This window comes from Furipterus horrens, unplaced genomic scaffold (genome assembly GCF_987537825.1).
Source record: "Furipterus horrens unplaced genomic scaffold, mFurHor1.1.pri manual_scaffold_2, whole genome shotgun sequence".
Taxonomy (NCBI): domain Eukaryota; kingdom Metazoa; phylum Chordata; class Mammalia; order Chiroptera; family Furipteridae; genus Furipterus; species Furipterus horrens.
This window is the reverse complement of record NW_028327172.1, coordinates 108286797-108308400: the sequence shown is the minus strand read 5'-3', so window position 1 is coordinate 108308400 and position 21604 is coordinate 108286797. Positions and strand designations below refer to the sequence as shown.

Below are 21604 nucleotides of genomic sequence, written 5' to 3'. Positions count from 1 at the left end.
GTGATATTTTCCTCTTTTCACATGGCACTCAGCACCTTCTAATATAGTATACAATTCACTTATTCTTCTATTTATTGCTTCTTTTAAGTTTCCCCTCACAAAATGCAAGTTCCATGAGGGAATGTTTGTTGTTTGATTAAAGGGTGTATCCCAAGCGCACAGTACAGGCCTGGCTTCCAGGGACACTTAGTAATATTTGTTAAATAAATTCATGTAAGAATTTTCAAAAGTGATGCCCTTAGACTTCACCACTGGTGGAGCTGTGATTTCTCTATTAAATATTAATAAGTACCTGCGGCAAATGATCACGCTTCCTGTAATCATTTTTAATCAATGTGCTTGTCTGACTTAATCCTTAATGTAATATGAGAAACTGTAGTTCAAAAGAAAACTTGAAATATATCATTCAGTTTTTAAACCTGCTTTCTTAATTTGTAAAAACAAACAGGAATACCTGAGATAAGTAACTATAAATAAAGCATGTGGGGGAATGCTTTCATCTAATAAATGCTGAGGTATTTTGATGCACGATCAGAAGTATTGAGTTAAAGAAGATAGTAGCAATGAATGGATCCTAAATAATAAGCTTTAACAAACTATAGTTTATTAGCAGGTACATGAGAGTCTAATTAATAATTACTCAATTCTTAGAATAGGGCTTAATCCATAGGCTGGCACAGACATTAGCATAACAGAAGACAGCTTTGTCTAATAGCTAATAAAACAGTTACAGTAAAAACTAATAACTCTTATTACTTACATGATAAATATTTTCATATTTACTAGCACTCCCTGCACACTACTAACTGTGCCAGGAGGATCTCCAAAATTAAATCTAAGAAAAGTAGCACAGGTTAAGAATACACAGATAATTGCATTGAGCAGTTTTTCAAAACATGTATTTGTATCACAGCTAGTGTTATTATTTTCCTAGCATATAAGAAGAAAGCTGCACTTATAAGGTAAATCCCACCTTTCAGAAAATGCATTAAAATACTTGAGAAACATGCAATGGTATAAGCATGTATTTCCAAACTGATTTATGCTTCACTCATATGTGACCGAGACAAAATATGAGTGATGCAACAATTCAGTCAATTTCACATAAGCAAATGAAAACCACTAATGGTATTTAAAGTAACAGAGATTACTAACGATTTAATATTGATGATATGCCCAATAACTCAAAGAAAATATGAATAAAACATTGCAAGTTCAAAACTAATAAATATGTCTTATTAAATATAAGTGTAAAACACTGATGAAAAGAAGAACCTTTTTAAAAATGTTAATACTTTTGCCTAAAATAGCAGCTTACAGACTTTGTGACTCTTCTACATTCAGGCACTAATTGAAAAGAAAACTTATACTTAGCCAGTAAACCACATTAAAAAAGACAAGTCTTCTGCAGAACATCACATGAAAGTTAAACAGAAGTTATCCATGAAGATGTCAAATTAATAAAAATACCCAAATTTTCTTGTGTCAGAATATAAAATCTTCACTGCAGCATTTTTTCTATTCATTCTCAATTATTTTAACCAAAATGTTACTTGCAGGAGTTCAAACTATAAACTATGGAGAGATAGCATATGTGCTATGTTGAAGCATCTATTTATATAGTTGATGTAATCAGAACAATCTTCCCTAACTCTTAATGCATCTTATAAGAGGCAACATTACTACTTGACTACATCTATTCATCTTCTATCCTGTTTTAATAACACAAGTGACACCTAAGAAATTATTCTTTGATCTTTCAATAAACTAAGCCTGTGCAGACAGAGGAAGGTGAAAGAGGTTAAATTGGCATTGATTATTTAAGACACATTCATCATTTATTTAACAAATCTCCTTCATCACAAGAACTATTGTATTTATAGTCCTTTGCTGAGACACTCCACATTTATTTTTAAATAATTCTTGCCATGTGCACTACAAATCAGAGCACACTGTACATTAACATTAGTTTCAAGTCTCCTGATAAATCTGTTACAGGATAGAATGGTTTATTGCACACACTTTTGAACTTATTCACGGTAGTGGATTTTTAAAAATTTCTTTTAATGGTTTTCATTATATCAGTGTCTTATGGGGGAGGTTCTTTTCCCTAACTTAAGTAAAATGTGTAGCAACAGCTATCTTCCCAAAGAAATTATATTAATGCATACTTGTATCCCTTACATTGTGACATTCATATCACTGAAACATGATTTGTAATGATCCATAAAAAAAAAATTGTGGTTAATATTTGGCAGCTTTAGCAAGGAAGAGGGTAGTATACAAATCATCCATAATATGCTAGATTGCTACAAGATTTTTCAATTTTTTGACAAGTATTATTGTAAATTATAAAGAAGTATAATATTCTGTGTGGGTATGTGTATCACATTTGTGAAAAATAATATCAACTATATTTCCGGAGAAAATGCAAGCAAAATATTATACATTAAATGATAAATGATTCTTATTGCATATAAAATGTGAAAAATTATTTATAGATACTGAAAAGTATAGAAAATATATGGAAAATTACACTACTGATAAATCATATATTCCAAATAGTCACACAATTCATCACTTTTAAAGTGGTTTATTTATTTCTAATTTATTTAAAATATTTTTCTACCCAGAATTTTCCATAAAAAAATACTCTAAAGTTCATTACTATAATTACCTCTAGTTACTAGCATAAAGTTCCATATGAATACATTTGGTAATTAATTTGCTGATTCTGATGATTGTACCCTAGAATATTTTTCTAAGAATTGTGAACATGAATTGTTTAGAAAAGATTATTATTCTATGTAAACAACTACCAAAATAATAACAGACGCTTTCACAAGTGGATTCTTTAAGGACTCACTACCAAGAAATTATTATTCTTTAACATAATTCAATTCAGTAAAATACATTAAGCTCTCATTGTCAGATATGAAAAGAAGCTAGTAACAATGATGATTTAACAATAAGGATTAACTGTGTTCATGGCTTTATTTTAAAATTTTATTTACATGGTTAGAGAACTAAATAGCACTAATATAAAAAGTTATGCAGAAACAAGAATATTATGAGGCATAGATGGGCAAATACAGAAGAGGATGGTAGTAGCTTCTGCTTAGTTAGCCCCCCCCCCATGGGGCCATGCATTCATAAGCAACTTTTTCTCCTAAGCAGTCTAATAGTGTTACAGATCTCTTCCATTCTGTATTTATATTCAGTGATTTAGACATTTAGAATTCAGTTTCCCAAATATAATTTTCTTATATTGTGTAAAATGCAATAGTTACCAAAATTCAAATGTTTCCCCCTTTTATAAGAATATATTACATCTTTTGTAAAGGAATTCTTTTTCTTTCATTTTTTTTCTCAATCCATTTTTCCCCAATAGATTATTTTTAATTAAAGACTAGACTTTCGCTGCTTTTTCCTTTTTTTAAAAAGAATACATTACTTGTAATAAGACTAGATTTGACCACCACCACAATGATCATTTGGTGGTGAACAAGTGACTTCACTTTGCAGGAATGCATTTACTTTATTTGAAAATTGAGAGTTTTGAAGTAGGAGGATTCTACATTAACTTGTTTTTCCTGTGTTGTATAATTTTGTACATCGGAATAAGATTTCATGGCAATTCTGAATTTCTTACTGATTGGATAACCCTCTGGCTTGAATATTTAGTAATATATAGGGTTATTATTTGTAAAATACATTATGTGTTTACATCCTAGAAACATATATAAATAATATGTGCTAAAAAATTTATACAGGAAAAGGACACCTCTAAAATATTAATATTGAAATACTTATGGTAAATCCTCTTTGAACTTAAGAAAAATCAGCTCTTTCTAAAAATTTGAAACATTATTTAAATAATACTTAACACTGGAATTCAAGAAGTATTATAGTTACAATATTGATATTTAGAAGATTTAGGTATCTAGAAAACATGAAAATAAATGTAACAAAATTCAAAATAAAAGCATAACTTTCAATGTTTTGTAAACTAAAAGTACTGCATATAAATATTGCAAAATAATTTGCACTAGAATTCAAAACTTTGGTTTCTTTCCTAATAAAGACAAGTAGGTTTATATCAAATATATTAATGTGCTTTGCAAGGAAATACAAAAATAATATCCATATTTATGTGTAATATAATGAGGACATGCAAAAAACATATATTTTTCCATTATACACAATTTTAAAATAACTTAAAATTATCTCTATTCTATTTATATTTGTCAATAAACTGTTAAAACTTCTATAATAAATGTTTTTAAATAGGAGAGTTCTCACAAATGTCACCTACAGGATAAAGAAAATAATTCCTCTATTTTTCGTAACAATTCAAGTCAAAATGAAAATTTCACAGCTGCATTTAAGACAAGTATTTGAATCAAAGTTATCCAAAATAATCTAGTGTTACTAAAAGCAATCTTGTATTTAAATATGTTTTACAATATTATTTTGACAGTTCAATAACTATGCCACACTAAGAAAAAAAGAATGCTAACTTTCAATTAAATTACTTTCTGCAGCCTGCTCTAAAGCCCAAGAGCTAAAATATTATTATAAATGTCTCTGCTAAGTTGTTTCCTTTTATGTGCCAGATTATAAAAATGATGTTCTTGGCTTTGGTGATGGCAAACTTTATTAAACTGTTAATAAATGAATTAGTACTTTCTTTAAAATAAATTGTCCTAGTATTCTAGTATGTATCATCCACATGTCTGCAAATGTACTAATTCAAAAGACTGTATTAGAAATGTTAGTTTAAAAAATAATAATAAGACATTAGTATGCTAGTCAGTGCCTGTAATTATCTTTTTCAGTTCCAGAAGGTATTTGGGGATCACTTAAGAGCAAAAGATGAATGGTGCACCACTAAATTCTACTAAATCAATGCATGGACACAGTTGTGGCAGAGGCAAATAAGCTGTGGAAATCTGAATACCAATAAAGAAGATAAAATGGTTTTTTATAGCTACTTACATCATAACCTAGAACTTCAGTCTGTGTGGATTTATCTACTCTTGAAGCAAAAGCCTTCTGTAAATGTTTTACTTTTTCCTGCAAAATGAAAAGCAACAAACAGACAAAAACAAAAACAAAAAACAATGTTGGTGAGTCATTGCTTCTATACTAATATTCCCACTTACTAAGATCTGATTAGTGCACAGTTCATGATACTCTGTGTGCATACTTTACTCTGTTGGTGCTTTAGGTACCAGCTTAAATATTCACAGCTTTAATTTTCATGTCATAACTATCCCACCTTTGCAATAATTTCTTTGATACAAAAACCACTGAGTCAGAACCACAGTTGAATCCTAGAGAGACATGATTTGCTTAGACCCAAGGCCAACTGCTGATGTTATGCTTCTGATTAGTTGTTCTTTGTAAACTAAATCCATAGAATTTTACTGCTCTTGTTCCAAAGCATTTACATTTAAAACCCAGGACATTTTCAATAAATAATATCACCCAGCGAATTTTATTTAGGATTTTCTTTTCTTCTTAATTCTCTCCTGGAATCTGCATATTTAGGAATCTCTACTTCAAGGGGTTTGACACTAATCCAATCATTTTCCAACTAGGTAAGGGTAGTAGTAATGCATGAAGGAAATTACAGATTTCCTATTTCAAATGCATTATTTTCCTTTACCTAGTTATAAAATAATACATATTAAAGCTTTTTCAACAGGAAAAACTCCTCCCCAAACCATTAATATTGAAATATTTATTGTAAATCTTCTTTGAAATTAATAAAAATCATTTTTCAGTCCTAAATGTTTCACTTAAAATAAAAGGGGATCTTGAACTTAATTATTATGTAATGTGTCTACTGTGTGCATGGCACAGCTAGGAACGCTGTACTCACATGATCATTTCACGTTTTTGGATTTTTTGCTACTGTTACCACCCATTTTCTTTTCTTTTCTTTTTTTTAATGTTTTTTATTGATTATATTGTTACAACAGTTCCAATTTTCTCCCCTTTACTCCCCTCCACCCAGAATCTCCCTCCCCCAGCAATCCCCCCCAAGTCCATACTCCTGGTTCGTAAAAAATAACTATCCCCCCCTCAGATATGAAGACCCTTTGTAATCTTGTAAAGGACAATGGGCGAAGGTCTCAAGCTCCTCTAGCTGCTTCAAGCTGGACATGGTCATCGTCCTACCTACCCTTGGGTCCAGAAAACCCTAATAATAGTGGGGGTGTGGAGGGGAGGGTGGCCTTCCCACATGGGGAAGGATCGTGCAGACTCCAGGTCAGTTGGCTGTTGTTACCACCCATTTTCAATGAGAACAATACAGTTTAGAACATTTAACTTGAGAAAGTTTCCACAGAAGTCCATATGATTCCATTAGACTCTCTTTTTGTCTTAATTTACTTCAAAGAATAAATTCTTTTCTTTTCTATGCTTAATAAAAGTTGTATATTATCTTACTGAGAAAAAATGTGATTTAAACAACTTTATTCCAGGAAGAAACAGTGCTCATCAAGAATCTTACTATGAAGAACTCCAATTACACAAAACTCATCTTTCCTTTCCCCTCCCCCTACCTCCACTTCCCTCCCCATCCCGCTGCATTTTCCTCAAATCTGCCAGAGATTTGCATTATCTGAGCTGTTTAACAAAGTAACTACAAAATTTAGATAAACAATTTTGAATGACTGAAATACAGAAAACACTTTATATACCATTAATGTCTCATACCTACTAACTACTCTATCACAAAATTTCTAGCACTACTACTCAGACAAAAATGAAATGGATATTAGATCATTCAGGATGTAATGCGAGTGAGGTAAGATGTTAATTGTTTGAAAGGATAAATGAAAACATAGCTGCATTTTCCAAACTAAAGTGAGACATAAGTTGTTTATTTAGACTGGGGGTGGGGAAAAAACAGAGAAGTATCAATAGTAATAGGTAAAGGAAGCAATAACGTTTGATATCATTCAAAGGTTGTTTCGAAAAGATTACTCACTTTTGAAATAGGCTGGAGTCATAAGTATTAGAAAAGTAACTTTTATTATAAAATGGTAGGTACATAGATGTAAATGTCTGTATATGAATTAAAGATCATGACCTAAGGAGACTGGGGAAGAATGAATAACAAATGCTGCCATTATGCTTCAGCTCACATTTCTATTTTCAAGGGCTTCCATTGTGAGGATAGGAGTTGGAAAGCCTTGACAAGTTCTATCACATGGGTTCTAAGACTTAGGAAATTCAAATAAATATAAATAAAATATTCAAAAAGCTTCATTAACCAATATTCTAATCAAAGCAAAACAAATAAACCCCAAATAAAGAATAGTTATCTTCAAAAATTAAAAAATAATATGAACATTTCTAACAAAATTCATTGATTTCCCTTTTGCAGGCATTTCCACAACAAATATGTCATATTTTAATTACTTATTATGTATGTACTTAGCCAATTTAAAATGTGGAGAGTAAAATTATGGTTCCAATAAATTTAGGTACACATAAATAAGAATTAAATATTTTATTTAGTTCAATAGTAGAAAGAAAATATATGACAGTTTATAATAAATTTCTATAATACACAATTAGAAGATTAAATAAAAACAGCATATAGCTATTGGGAGATAACTATCTATGAATCTCTTGCATTTCTGTTAAATGGATATCTATGGATTGATAAATTTAACATATAATAAAGAGTATTATAGATAATCAAATAGAAAATATTTCACAAAAATAACTATTACTAGATGGTGGGATTGCAGATCATTTTTATTTCATATGTAAGAAAAGAATATATTTTCAAATATTACTTTAAAGATAAGGCTATAAATATTTTAACAAATTATAACAGAACTTATTTAAGTACCTCATTCCACTGTATATATAAGAGACATAACACAAAGGAAGCAACATAGAGAAGAGAAACAGTTGAAGTATATTAATCTTTATTTTTCTTGGCCACTAATTAATTTATAAGGTGATTTAATGTAGCTGTCTTTCAGTGTTGTTTTATGTAAGTAAACTTTATGACTCCTCCTTCTAACATCTCCCAGAGGGATAGGGTAGAAATGAAACAATTCAAATTCTGGTAGATACTTTTTATAAGTAAATTTATACCCTGGATGAAATATCTCATTGTCTTTAAGGTTGCCTTTTCACACAGTAAAAATATCAATACTTAACAAAACACTCCTTTTTTTTTTTTCTTATTTAAGATTAAGAAAACATATGTGTACTTAGAATAGGTGTGAAATCCTTTAAATAGTGATGATATGATCAATTAAGCAGAGTGATATAAAAATATATTCTGCCTAAACTGTTAGAATCATTTATTCTTATTTTAGAATATATTTGTATTTATTTACATTATTAGATAAACCCTTGAATAACAAAAACAATTATGAACAATATTTAAAATTCCAGCAGTTTATTAATCAACTGATTTATTTTTAGCTTAGATATTAACATCTATTATCATCCACTAGAACTGTTTAAAAATGTATGCATGTTTAACTAAGTGCAGAAAACCAAGCTGAAAGGAAAATCATCAGTAATCCCAAGATATCACTCCAATTTGTCTTAAATTAGTATTTTAATTGTCTGCACAGGAGATGGTGAAATTCACCTACAAGATGAAAAGGAGATGAACTTTAAAAATTAGAACTTGAAGGCCTACTTGCAATATAGCTTTAGAAACTATAATAAAAGAAAATGTACTCTTATTAATTAATAAAATTAACAGGAACCTGATAAAAGAAACATGCAACAGTGATTACAATACTACTAAATGAGTATGTACAAGTATGCCAAGGCTGAAAGGGAAGAAAAATCATCTGTGTTGTTATCCAAAATATGCAAAAGACAGTTGTGTAAAAGGTAGGTTTAGTTAAAAAAAGAAAAAAAAGGACTATCTTAAAAATGTAAAAATAACACAGAGATGAATTAGAATAGTGTAATTGTAAATTCAGATCCCAAATCATGAATCGAATGGTTAAGTTTATGGAGAGAAAGATAGCATTGAAAGACTAACACACCGCAGGAGGAGAAAAGCTAACTTTTAAAATTAAAAAGTAATATAACCAACACAATAAAGTTCAAAAAGTGTTCTGAGTGAAATTTAAATTAAAAATTTGGTGGCTCAAAAAAAATGTGAACACAGAAGGATGATACTTCAATGTCAAGAGTAAAAGATTACTTAAAAACAAAGGAAAAAACAGAAGGGAAAATAACTGTGATTGCTTAATGACACAGAGTCCAAGGATTAGTTCAGGAATGAGAAGACAATAGTACAGAGATCACAGTATTTTCACCTGCCTCCATGAAGGAGTATCATTGTATACCACTGTAGAGACCAGCAGAATTATAAACAGGTGCAACAGTGACCAAGCAGATCAAAACACCTTACATACAACATAAAGTTTTTTTGGATATTAAAATGTGTTAATATTATTTTATTTTTTGTTATGGAAAATTGCTATCATAAAACAAAAAATGGGGAAAATAATACAAAGAATCCCTATCCACTAGTCACTCAATTTCAACAATGTTTATTAGAATATAAATAAGAAGTGTTAGTATTAGCTATATACTTAAATAGCTCCACTGGTCAGTAATGTGCTTCTGAAGGAAATGTCAGTAAAGCAATAAAGCGAGCATCTAGATAACTTATCTTCATCTACCCTTCTGACTTCTGAATTAGGAAAGTGCCTGACATCCTCTACAACCCACCACTTGGAGACAGCACAGATTTTTATTTTTTCCAAGAAAAAGAGAGGACATATCATTATACACCACAGTTTAAATTTATGGAACTCATTATGCACAAGAGATTATATAAACTGAAAATATACCTATTTTTAGGAAGAGATTATGCCACTTCACTTAAGAAAGAACGAAATTAAAATATAAATTGGGAATTTTTTAATTTTTCAGATTGAAATAATTGGAGCTAATTGTACCCAGATAACTGAATGCAACATTCTAGATATAAAACATATAAACTTTCTCCAACAATAATTAAATAATGCTTTCCATTTCAATTCTAACATTACTGTTCTGGATCCCTAATTACTTTTTCCAAAGAGCACATTGTGCTATACATAAATACCACTAATCATATATATTTGATTTCTTTAGTGCTTATGACAGATTAATTTATTTCCTCTAATTTAATACTCTTTTCAGTAAGGTGAAGCTATTTAAGAACGTCATAAAGAGGGACATGAAGGAGATGTCCCTGAGATAGGTATTTAAGAAGCCAGGGACATGAATTTCCTGAGTTAAAAAGAGCAAGTGTTTAGTAATTGATCAGAAAAAGCATGACAGCAGTTGTGATTGAGAAATGACACCCATCACTTCGTAAGTTACATAATGTCTAATCACTGTCTTGTACACCTAAAACTAACATAATATTGAATGTCAACATATGCTGAAAAGTAAGTTTTTTAAAAAGGAAGAAATATCACCTGTATTTTCTGGGGTTGGCCTCTCCCCAATTCATCTTTTAATTACATTTCAAATTTATTTCACAACCACTCCTTTTATATCTACTGTCATTAGCCTGGATCCATGAAAGGAGAACAGAGCATAAATGTGCACTGGGTGTGCATAAGCCTCCGATCACCAGCTTGCATTCCAGCAGCCTCGGTACTGGGTGGAATAGTATCCCTCTTTAATTCTTATCTAACTTGTCCATGTGTCTTTATTAAGAAATAGGATTTGCATAGACTTCTGGCCAAGATGGAGGCCTAGAAAGACATGATAAGAACTCCGCAATTAAGAAGGAATACAACTACCTCAAAACTGGAGACAACCAGACGTTCCAGAAAATCAAGCTGCATAGAAGTTCAACAAACAAGATATAAAGAAGAAATATTCATCCAGACAGGTAGGATGGGTGGAGCTGGGGCAGAGGATGCAATGTGGTAGCAGTGGCAGTGGTGGCAGCAGCAGGCTGGCAGAAAGTGCAGTCACATTTATTAAAAAGTAGGGAGGGGCACCTGGGGATAGCTCCCAGCACCAGATTAGACCCACAGATCATGGTCTCAGCACTGGAGAAAATAAAGCCTCATTGCTTCTGACTGTGAAGTCCAGTGGGTGTTGGAGCAGAGGCAGAAACTGCCAGTCTTTCAGCAGAGTCTGCCTGTTTAAAGGGCCCTCACAGTACTAGAACATACACAGACCCACCCACTCTGGGAGTGACAGACAGGGCAACAGCTAGAGAAGTGCAAGTCCCATACAGAAGTGGGAGAAGAGCCTGGAAAAGGGGAGAGTGCTGAGCAAGTGGCATTGTTCCCTCTCAGACCTCTCCCCCACATACAGTGCTACAACATGGTGAAATAGTTCACCCACACTGACAAATAGCTGCCTGCTACAATGTAACAGGTGCGACAGCTCTACCTAAGACACAGAGGCAAACAAACACAGGAGCCTGTCAAGATGAGGAGACAGAGAAGTATGGCCAAAAAGTGGGACTGGATCAAGGGTCCAGTGGGAGAACTAAGTGATAAGGAGAAAGCCAAGTTAACAGATGCAGAATTCAAAACACTTGTGATAAAGATGCTCACAGGCTTGACAGATATACAGATGAATAAGGGAAGAAGTGGAGGTTATACTAAATGAAATGAAGGAAAATTCACGCAAAACCAAATGTGAAAGCAAGGAAACTGGGGTTTAAATCAATGATTTGGAATATAAGGAAGAAAAAAAAAAAACAAAAAACAGTCAACCAGTACAGAATGAGAAAACAAGAACTGAAAAAAAAAAAAAAAAAATGAGGAGAGGCATAGGAACCTCTGGGACAACTTTAAACGTGCCAACATCTGAATCATGGGGTTCCAGAAGGAGAAGAGGCAGAGCAAGAAATTGAAAGCTTATATGAAAAATGATGAAGAAAAATGCCCCAAATTTAGTGAAGGAAATAGATATACAAGACCAGGAAGCACAGAGTGTCCCAGACAAGCTAGAGCTAAAGAGGACCACACTGAGACACATCAAAATTAAAATGCCAAAAATTCAAGATAGAGAATCTTAAAAGCAGTAATAGAAAAGCAGAGATTTACCTACAAAGGGGTGCCTATAAGACTATGAGCTGATTTCTCAAAAGAAGCTTTGCAAGCAGGAAGGGAATGGCAAGAGGTATTCAAGGTGAGAAAAAGCAAGGACCTATGACCAAGATTACTGTATCCAGAAAAGCTATCATTTAGAATGGAAGGGCAGATAAAGTGCTTCCCAGACAAGGTAAAGCTAAAGGAGTTCATCATCACCAAGGCATTATTATATGAAATGTTGAAGGGACTTATTTAAGAAAAATAAGACCACCATTATGAATATTAAAATGACAACAAACTCACAACTATCAACAACTGAATCTTAAAAATAAAAACAAAATCCAACTAAGCAAACTGGAATAGGAACAGAACCATAGATATGGGGATCATTTGGAGGGTTATCAACTGGACAGGGGAAAATGGGGAAATAATACAAGGATTAAGAAGCATAATTAGTAGGTATGAAATAGACAGGGGGAAGTTAAGAACAATATAGGAAAGGGTGAAGCCAAAGAACTTATATGCATGACCCATGGACATGAACTAATGGGGGTGGGATTTTGGGGTAGGGGGCTACTGGGAAGAGGGGAGCAAAGGGAAAAAAACTGGGACTCCTGTAACACCATAATAAATAAAATATACTTAAAAAAAGAAGAAACAAGAAATAGGACTTACAACTGTAGTCAAGTTAAGATGATGTTATTCTAGGTTAGAATAATTCATAAATCCAATATAACTGTTGCCCTTATAAAAAAATATTTAGACACAGCAACACAGATATACACAAGAGAAGGCCATCTGAAGAGAGGCAGAAATTAGACTGATATATCTAAATGCAAAACAATGATTGGGGCTGCCAGCAACCACCTGTTGCTGGAAGAGGCCATGAAGGATCCTTCCCTAGAGACTTCAGAGGGAACATAATCATGAGAAAACCTTGATTTCAGACTTTTAGTCTCCAGAACTGTGAGGAAATACATCTTTGTTTTTTTTTAGTCAGCCAATTTGTGCTACTTTTTAACAGCAGCCAAAGGAAATTAATACAACCTCCTAACTGGTTTTCCTGTCTTCACCCATAATTTATATACTCCATCTTATCTGTAAATAACAGCAAAGTAACCTGAAAATGTGATTTGGATCACATCATTCTCCTGCTTAAAACCTATTAATATCCCGTTCCAATACACTAGCCAATAGCTACATATGGCAAATGAACACCTGATTTGTAGCTATTCCAAGTTAATATGTGTTGTTAAGTGTAAAAACACACTAGGATTTGAAGATGTATGTGCAAAAAAAAAAGCCTCATTAATAAAATATATCATTAATTTTATATTTATTGCATCTTAAATAATACCATTTTTCATATGTTAAATTAAATAAAATGCATTTGAAATAATTAATTACATGAATAACTACCATTTGTTGCTTCTTTTATATTTCTATGGAACTGCTGTGGTGCATATATACATAATAAAAAATAAGCCTTTATTTACCATGATGGATAGTCCCTGCCTCTCCTGGCCCTTATTAAATATTATGATAATTCCATTTCATACCAGTTTTCTCCTTGCAAAAGTGACTATTAGTCATCTTCTTTCAGTTGCTTGAGTGGACCCAAATTTTTTGCACTTAAACTTTTTATCATGCCTCTTCCTGCATCTGGAATGTTCTTCACATTAAGTGTTACTGCCTTACTATCCTCTCTAAACGAGAGTCCTGTCTCCCGGTGATTCTTTCTCTTAACTTCTTTTTTACTAAATGTCTTTCATTTCAGCTGACAATTATTTCTTTTATTTGGCTGTTTGCCTACACTTGCTCTGTCCTCTGCGCTAGCATGTAAGCTCCTTACAGCAAGGATCATCTCTATTTAAAGCCATATTGACTCCACACTGCCTATTGTAGTTTTTGGTATGTTCCAGGTACTTGATACTTTTGTGAAATGAGGAAGAAGGTGCATGAGACATGGTGCATAGGCTGCAGAGGGTTTATGGGAGACCAGCTGGTGAACTTGACATATTGCAAAAGCATTTGCAAGGGGGAATTGAATATCAGTGACATGAGAAGCCCAGTAAAATTTCTGGCATTTGTATGGTATTTAAGTAGGAGCGTACTTGGAATGATATAGTAACTATGGGGTTATTATCCTAGTAATTCTAGTCCACACAAATGTCTTAAGGGAAAACAGAAAAAAGAAGGCAGAGACAAAGCGAGGACATTGAAAGATATGTACAAATAAAACATGTGTCTGAGAACATGATGCTGTAAAATCAAGTGAAAAATATTTTCATGGATTAGTATTTTAGTTTTCACAAAAAGCTTATGCACTTCATCCTCACTCTTGCCTAAATTTTATATTGTGGGTGAAAATTAATGAAGTAATTTATCCAGTAAAGGTAACTGGGAGGAAAAAATGAATGTAGAAGAATCTTCTATAGGAAATAGAGCCCAAGAGAATATTCTGATACATCAAGTCCCAAATGGTCCCTTACAAACACCATCCTGGTCTGTAAAACACACTTTCTATTAGTCAGGGGACCCTTCATTCCCCTGGCCTATATTTTCAAGAGGGGAGTTCTGCTAGAAGTACACCTCTGGTTTCTTTCCCTACCTCTCAGTCACTCCTCTTCATCTATAAACTGGTAAGTAACCTTGGGATAAAGAAACACACTCTGCTACTTACTGGCATGGCCTGTCTACAGCCTAAATCTCAGCTTGTCCAGACATAATCTTACAGACCTGCCCTGTGGGAAGGAATGGAATTTTCCCTAGTGTCAGCAGCTTTAGTGGTTCGCTTCAGTTCAGAGAGGACTGTACTGGAAGCTTATATGGATGCATTCCAATCCAGATTTGGATTGTATTATATCATAATTCAATCTCTTCAAATCTTCTATTTTATAATTAGTTCTGAATTTAGGAGGGCAAAGAAGGATGTTATTTATTGCCCTTTTTACATTTCAAACACACACACACACATTGAATCAACTTGGAAAAAATGAGTTTAAACATGGTTATTGGGAATGTCTAAGGGAGTTATATAGTGATTACCAGTACAATGACCATAGAATCTTAATTCAACCTTGAAAATTTTTCATAATTAAAAATATGTATTACTAAAAACACAAATCTGTCTACAATACTGAGATTGACATCTCGCAAGTATGGCAAAGATTTCTTTAGCTTTCTTTGTTTGATATCTTTATTTAGAAAGGTCAGGATATAATACCCTGCCCACTTTATCATTGTGACTAAAAATGAGATTCCCTTTTTAAAGAAAAGATTCACATTAGGGGACTGTGAGCATGTTCTTTCATTATATTTATTTAGTTTTAATGTACATACAAATTCTTACAATAAACTGTGTGACACAAAAGTCTTCAAGGCAGTTATTCGTTAACAGCAATGTGCTGATGACAGCATTACAGGAACACAAGTTATAAAAGAGACAAGAGGAAGATCACTACAGACATGCCAAGTCAGCTCGGCATTACAGGTTAACAAATCAGCTAGAAAAAAACAATGTTATGAATCAAACTTCATTAAATAAATTGTCCACACAGATTAAACTTCACTGTCAAACTCAAGAAATTATGAATGTCACAAAATGTATCGTCCTTCAAATGCCCTTCAGCACACTCATTAGCAAACGTAAAAAAAGAATAAAATAAAACCTCAAATATATCTGAAGAGCAGAATCTAATAAAACAGAGAATGTGAAGGGATAACAGGTGACTAGAAGAATTACTTAGTTGCTTCAGATGTCTGTTTATCTTTTACACAATTGTTAGACAAATACATTTAAAGGTGGATTTAATTGATTCCAACAATATTTAATGTGTATCTGTAATTTATTAATTCATCTGTTAGTAATTATAGTACATTTAAGTATATAAAATAAACTACGATTTCACTGTTTTCTCTGATTAATTAGAAATACAATAACTTTTTGTTTTGTTTAATATGTGTTGTATTTTATATTTAAAAATAAAACTATTTCTATAAAATGTTTGGCTAACTGTTCACTGTGAGCCACCTTTAGAGACCCACTCCTGTGGAAGACATAACTCAGCTGTGCAGTTGGAGGATGGGTCAGGCTCTCTCAAGAGGGAGTGGTCTGTATGGAATGCTAAACCCAATGCTCTCATTCCATAGAGAGTGGTGAAAAAATTGTTTCCTTGCTGTTTCCCTACTTATAGTTCATAGAGGAGATAGGTTTCCATTCAGGAAACCAACAAGTATAAAATTACAAATTTTGGTAAGTGATATAAAGAGAAGCAATGTGTATCAAGGAAAGAGAATAACAGGAAGGATGCCCTTTATATGTGATGATAGAGTGCCTTCCTGAGAAAATGGTCCTTAATGTTAAACCTACAGGACAAGGACACAGACAGGCTGTAGACAGGGAACTGTTTGAGAGAGAGAGAGAGAGAGCGATTGAAGAAGGTTCAGGGGGTGTGGGTAAGTACGGTTTTTTTCTTAGCTGAAAAATCTACAGTGTGACTAGAATTTAGTGAGCAAGATGAATATTGACATAGGATGACTGTAGGCTCTGCTAAGCATTGATTTCATGTTAAGTTCAGTGGGAAACCATGAAAATGTTTAGTGTGTTTCAAAATTTAGCCTACATCATTCTAGCTGCTATATGGAGAAGAAAATAGAGTCAAGAAATAGAAATATATAGGAGTAAGGGAATCTAAATAATGTAGTAGTCTAGAAGAAGTGTTTTAGGCAAACGGGACAGAGTCTGATATACTTTCCAGCTTCAAAGTAAGAGCTAGATTTTAAGAGCTAGTAATTTATTGCATAGGTAGGTTAAGGAAAAGGAAAAGGTCAAGAATAACTCCCAGGACTCTGCTCTGAGCAAACCAGAAGGCAGATGGTGGTTGCATCTCTCATCTGGGGAGCACTGCAGGATAAGCAGGTTCAATTGGAAATAGGAGTGACTGGGAGATCAAGAAATAGGATGAACTGAGCAGAAATATAAATGGAAGATTGAGCACATTAATAAGTGAGATTATTTTGAGACATTGAAGCAAATACGAGGTGATATGAGTTGGAAGAGATGGTCAAGTTGCTAAAAGCTATAAATAGAACTAGTAAGAAGGCCAAGAAGACAAAGAATTTTTAAATAATGCATTGCTCTTTCAAATAATAGCCAACACCCCTGTTTTCTAACCAGCAGTCCTCATTTCTCCTTTCACACATCCATACTCCCCTGGAATCTTCAGCTTCTTCCACTTCAGTCACATGGCTATGGCCAGAGCTGCTGGGGAGTGCAATATGGTTACTCCATTACAGTTTATGGATCACAGAGAGTGGGCCCTCTTCCCAAGCCAGATTAGAGACCTTTTCTGGCAATTTTGGTACAAGAAGAAAAATAAGTTAATCCTTCTCGTGGTGCCTGGATCAAAACTGGTTAAGTCTGGGAGCTACAGTGCATAGTACAAGTTTATGATAGTACAAGACAATGAAAGTTGGCTTCAAGCAGAAAGGAGGGCTGGGGAGAACAAAAAAGTTCAAAGAATAGCAAAGATGAGTATAGAGAATAAAAATTACTATCATCTTAATTGTTAATGACAGTTGTTCCTGGGCCCCAACCTCAGTTTTGTCTTGGATTTCATGAGTCACTCAGGCAGTCTTTTCATAAATTCCTATATTAGTTTTTGAAAGACTAAATTATTTTCCTGAAATTTATTATCAAGAGAAAACTAATCCAGAAAGATAAAGCCAAAAATAAAGGTAAAGAAAAGAGAACTAATTCAAAAAATATGTATTTTCAAAAAACAATAAATAGTAGTAGGATCCTAAGTAGAGTCTTCAAGTCTAGTTTTGTTTACAGTTAATTTTTAAATATGTATTTAGGTTTTGCATTTAAATAAACTAGGAACTAGAAATCAAAAATAAATTTTATTAAGAAAAGATATACAACCATGTTCTGTATACATTCATATGTATTACATGTTGACTACTGTGGCAATCTTATGTATTTTATACCATAATGCTAATATATTTTTTTTACTTGGTTCTTTTTTCTATTATATAATAAACTTTGCAATAGTGAATATTAATACCAACTATTTAAAAACTAGACAATATTTTACAGATGTAATGTTTTAAAACATTCTCACACAATGCATATAAAAGTACATAAAAATAAAGTGAAAATATTCTGTCCTCACATTGGTCACCCTTACAGATTTAAACACTCTTAACTGTTTATGGTTTTTTTTTTTTTTTAATTACAACAATAATTTAAAATAAAATTTTTTCCATTTTTTTGATTTGTCACAATTAGACACCATTGATATCTAAATAAATGGTGAAGAAATTGTCACATACTTTCTTTATCCTCTACTTCCTTTTTAACCTTGCAACTTTCATTGGTTAAATAATTATTAATAATATTGTTTTTTTAAGTATATTTTGATTATTTCGTTACAGTAATCCCAATTTTTTCCCTTTGTTCCCCTCTTCCTAGTACCCCCCTTCCCTCCAGCAATCCCACCCCCTCTTAGTTCATGTCCATGGGCTGTGCATATAAGTTCTTTGGCTTCACCCTTTCCTATATTGTTCTTAACTTCCCTCTGTCTATTTTGTACCAACTAATTATGCTTCTTAATCCCTGCACAATTTCCCCATTTCTCCCCCTCCCCTCTCCCAGCTGATAACCCTCCAAATGACCCCCTTACCTATGATGCTGTTCCTATGCTGGTTTGCTTATTTGGATTTTGTTTTTATTTTTAAGATTCAGTTGTTGATAGTTGTGAGTTTGTTGTCATTTTAATGTTCATAATTTTGATCTTTTTCTTAAGTAAGTTCCTTTGACATTTAATATAATAATAGCTTGGTGATGATGAATTCCTTTAGCTTTACCTTGTCTGGGAAGCACTTTATCTGCCCTTCCATTCTAAATGATAGCTTTTCTGGATAGAGTAATCTTGGTTGTAAGTCCTTGCTTTTCATCACCTTGAATACTTCTTACCAGTCCCTTCTTGCCTGCAAAGTTTCTTTTGAGAAATCAGCTGACAGTCTTATAGGCACCCCTTTGTAGGTAACTCTCTTCTTTTCTATTACTGCTTTTAAGATTCTCTCTTTATCTTGAATCTTTGGTATTTTAATGATGATGTGTCTTGGTGTGGTCCTCTTTGAGTCTAGCTTATTTGGGACTCTGTGCTTCCTGGACTTGTATGTCTATTTCCTTCGCCAAATTTGAGAAGTTTTCCTTCATTATTTTCTCACATAAGTTTTCAATTTCTTGCTCTTCCTCTTCTCCTTCTGGTACCCCTATGGTTTGGATGTTGGCATGTTTAAAGTTGTCCCAGAGATTCCTATGTCTCTCCTCATTTGTCTCAATTATTGTTTCCTTATTCTGTACTGGTTGACTATTATTTTCTTCCCTATATTCAAAATTATTGAGTTGAACCTGTTTCAATCCCTTCACTATTAGTTTTCTGTGGATTTTCCTTTGTTTCAATTAGCATAGCTTTCAGTTCTTTCCTTATGTGTCTGTTATACTTAAGCATATCTGTCAAGCCTGTGATCATCTTTATCACCAGTGTTTTGAACTCTGCATCTGTTAAGTTGGCTATCTCCTTGTTGCTTAGTTCTCCCACTGGAACTTTGAATCATTCTCTCTTTTGGGCCATACTTCTCTGTCTTCTCATGTTGACAGTCTCCTGTGTTGTTTGCCTCTGTGTTTTAGGTAGAGCTGTTGCTCCTGTTATGTTGTAAGGGGCAGAGACTTAGGTAATGTCAGTAGGGAGTGACCCGTTTCACCACGTTGTGGTGCTGTTTGTGGGTGGGGGTCTGAGAAGGAACAATGCCACTTGCTCAGCACTTGCCCCTTTTCCAGGTACTTCTCCCACTTTGTATGGCGCCTCTCTAGCTGTTGCCCTGGCTGTAGCTCCCAGAATGGGCGGGGACTATGGAGGCCCTTTAAATAAGCTGCTGCTACCAGTGCTGCTGCCACCACACTGCGTCCTCTCTGCCCCAGCTCCACCCCTCCTACCTGTCTGGATGAGTATTTCTTCTTTATATCTTTGTTTGATGGACTTCCATGTAGCTCGGTTTTTTGGAACTTCTGGTTGTCTAGTTTTGAGGTAGTTATATTCCTTCTTAGTTGTGGAGGGAGACACAGCATGTTTGTCTAGGTCTCCATCTTCAATAATATTGTTAATTCTAATTAATAATCACCAATATTTTAGGTGATATATTTAAACCTATTTTCTGACATGAAAAATTTAGATAGTATCTAGTAGTCCTCTGTTATGAAAGATTACAGCACCAATATACTTTATTATTGATATTTACATTGTTGGATACAATTACTTTGTTTTACATTATACTATAACTTTCATTTTCTACAATTTTATTGTAAGTATTGGAAAATATGTGTATAATTTTGATATATAAATATTATTTAGGTTTAAAACAAGTTGTATAATTAGTCACTTAAAAAAGGAAATGTAATTCCAATTGATTAAAATTTTTCTTAGTAAAAAGAAAAATCTTTAAAGATTCAGAGTCTAATGGGGCATCTTTTAATTTTATCCTCCATTCTGAACTAGTAATGGGCATATCCTGTTGCATTTTGCTGATATTACATTACTTGTTAAATCTGTGGGACATTTAGACTATTTTAGAACCATATTAGACATTTTTGTAATACACAATTTTTTTTAATTTTGAATTATTCCTTAGAGATAAACTGTAAGATTAGAATTAATCAAATAGTATGGTTATCTTTATGGCTCATGCTACATATTTCTAAATTATGTTCTGAAAGATTATAACAATTTAAAATGTTACTAGAAGTTAATTAATGTACCAGTTTTCTAGCAATGCTTCAGCAATGAATTTATATTTAGAAAATATTGGCTAAATTGGTGAATATAATGTGTGATTTTGAATTTGTATTTGCTTACTAACCAGGGAAAATGAATATTACTGGGTACATATACACTAACTCTCCCTTTTCTGTTCTATCTACTATGTTTATTTTCCTTCATACCAGTTAATAAAATATTCAATTTTGAAAATATTACAGAAGTCCTAATAATGCATAGGTTTAAGGACTAAGTTGATTTGAAATGAAACTAGTATTAATAATAAAAGCTACAACTCAGCAAATCAAAATTATGATAGTGTCACATCTATGCTTTTCATCATTTCATAGTAAAATATATGCACTTCTTTGAACAAAGTCTATCTCATATGTCAAAATGTCTAGTAGGTATGTCCATGTAGACAGCCCTAATGCATCACGATCTCACCATATTCTAAATAGAACTTGTCATCTTCTCACTTCTTTTTCCTTTTGGGTTCTCTGTAACAGCAAGAGGTATCATATCAAAGAATCTCTTAATAAAGACCCTAGGAGTCATCCTGGTGGCTTCGCTTCCCACCTTCTTTACTTCCCACTTTCATCCATCCCAAATCCAAGAAATTCTCTTCTAAACTATTCTTCAAACGTGTCATGTCTTTTCTATTTTAGCTGCCAGTGTTTACTCCAGGTCCTCATATTTTTACTTTCTCCTGAATCACTGCAA

General features: G+C 33.0%; 1 protein-coding gene across 1 annotated transcript in view; it reads right to left on the bottom strand.

Annotated features, from left to right (window-relative positions):
• Positions 1-21604, bottom strand: part of CCSER1 (coiled-coil serine rich protein 1) — a 733000-nt gene that overhangs the window by 18455 nt on the left and 692941 nt on the right. Inside the window, exon 9 of the mRNA XM_090267946.1 lies at positions 4999-5076. Within this exon, the coding sequence (XP_090124072.1) occupies positions 4999-5076 (78 nt within the window). The remainder of the gene's footprint in view (positions 1-4998; positions 5077-21604) is intronic.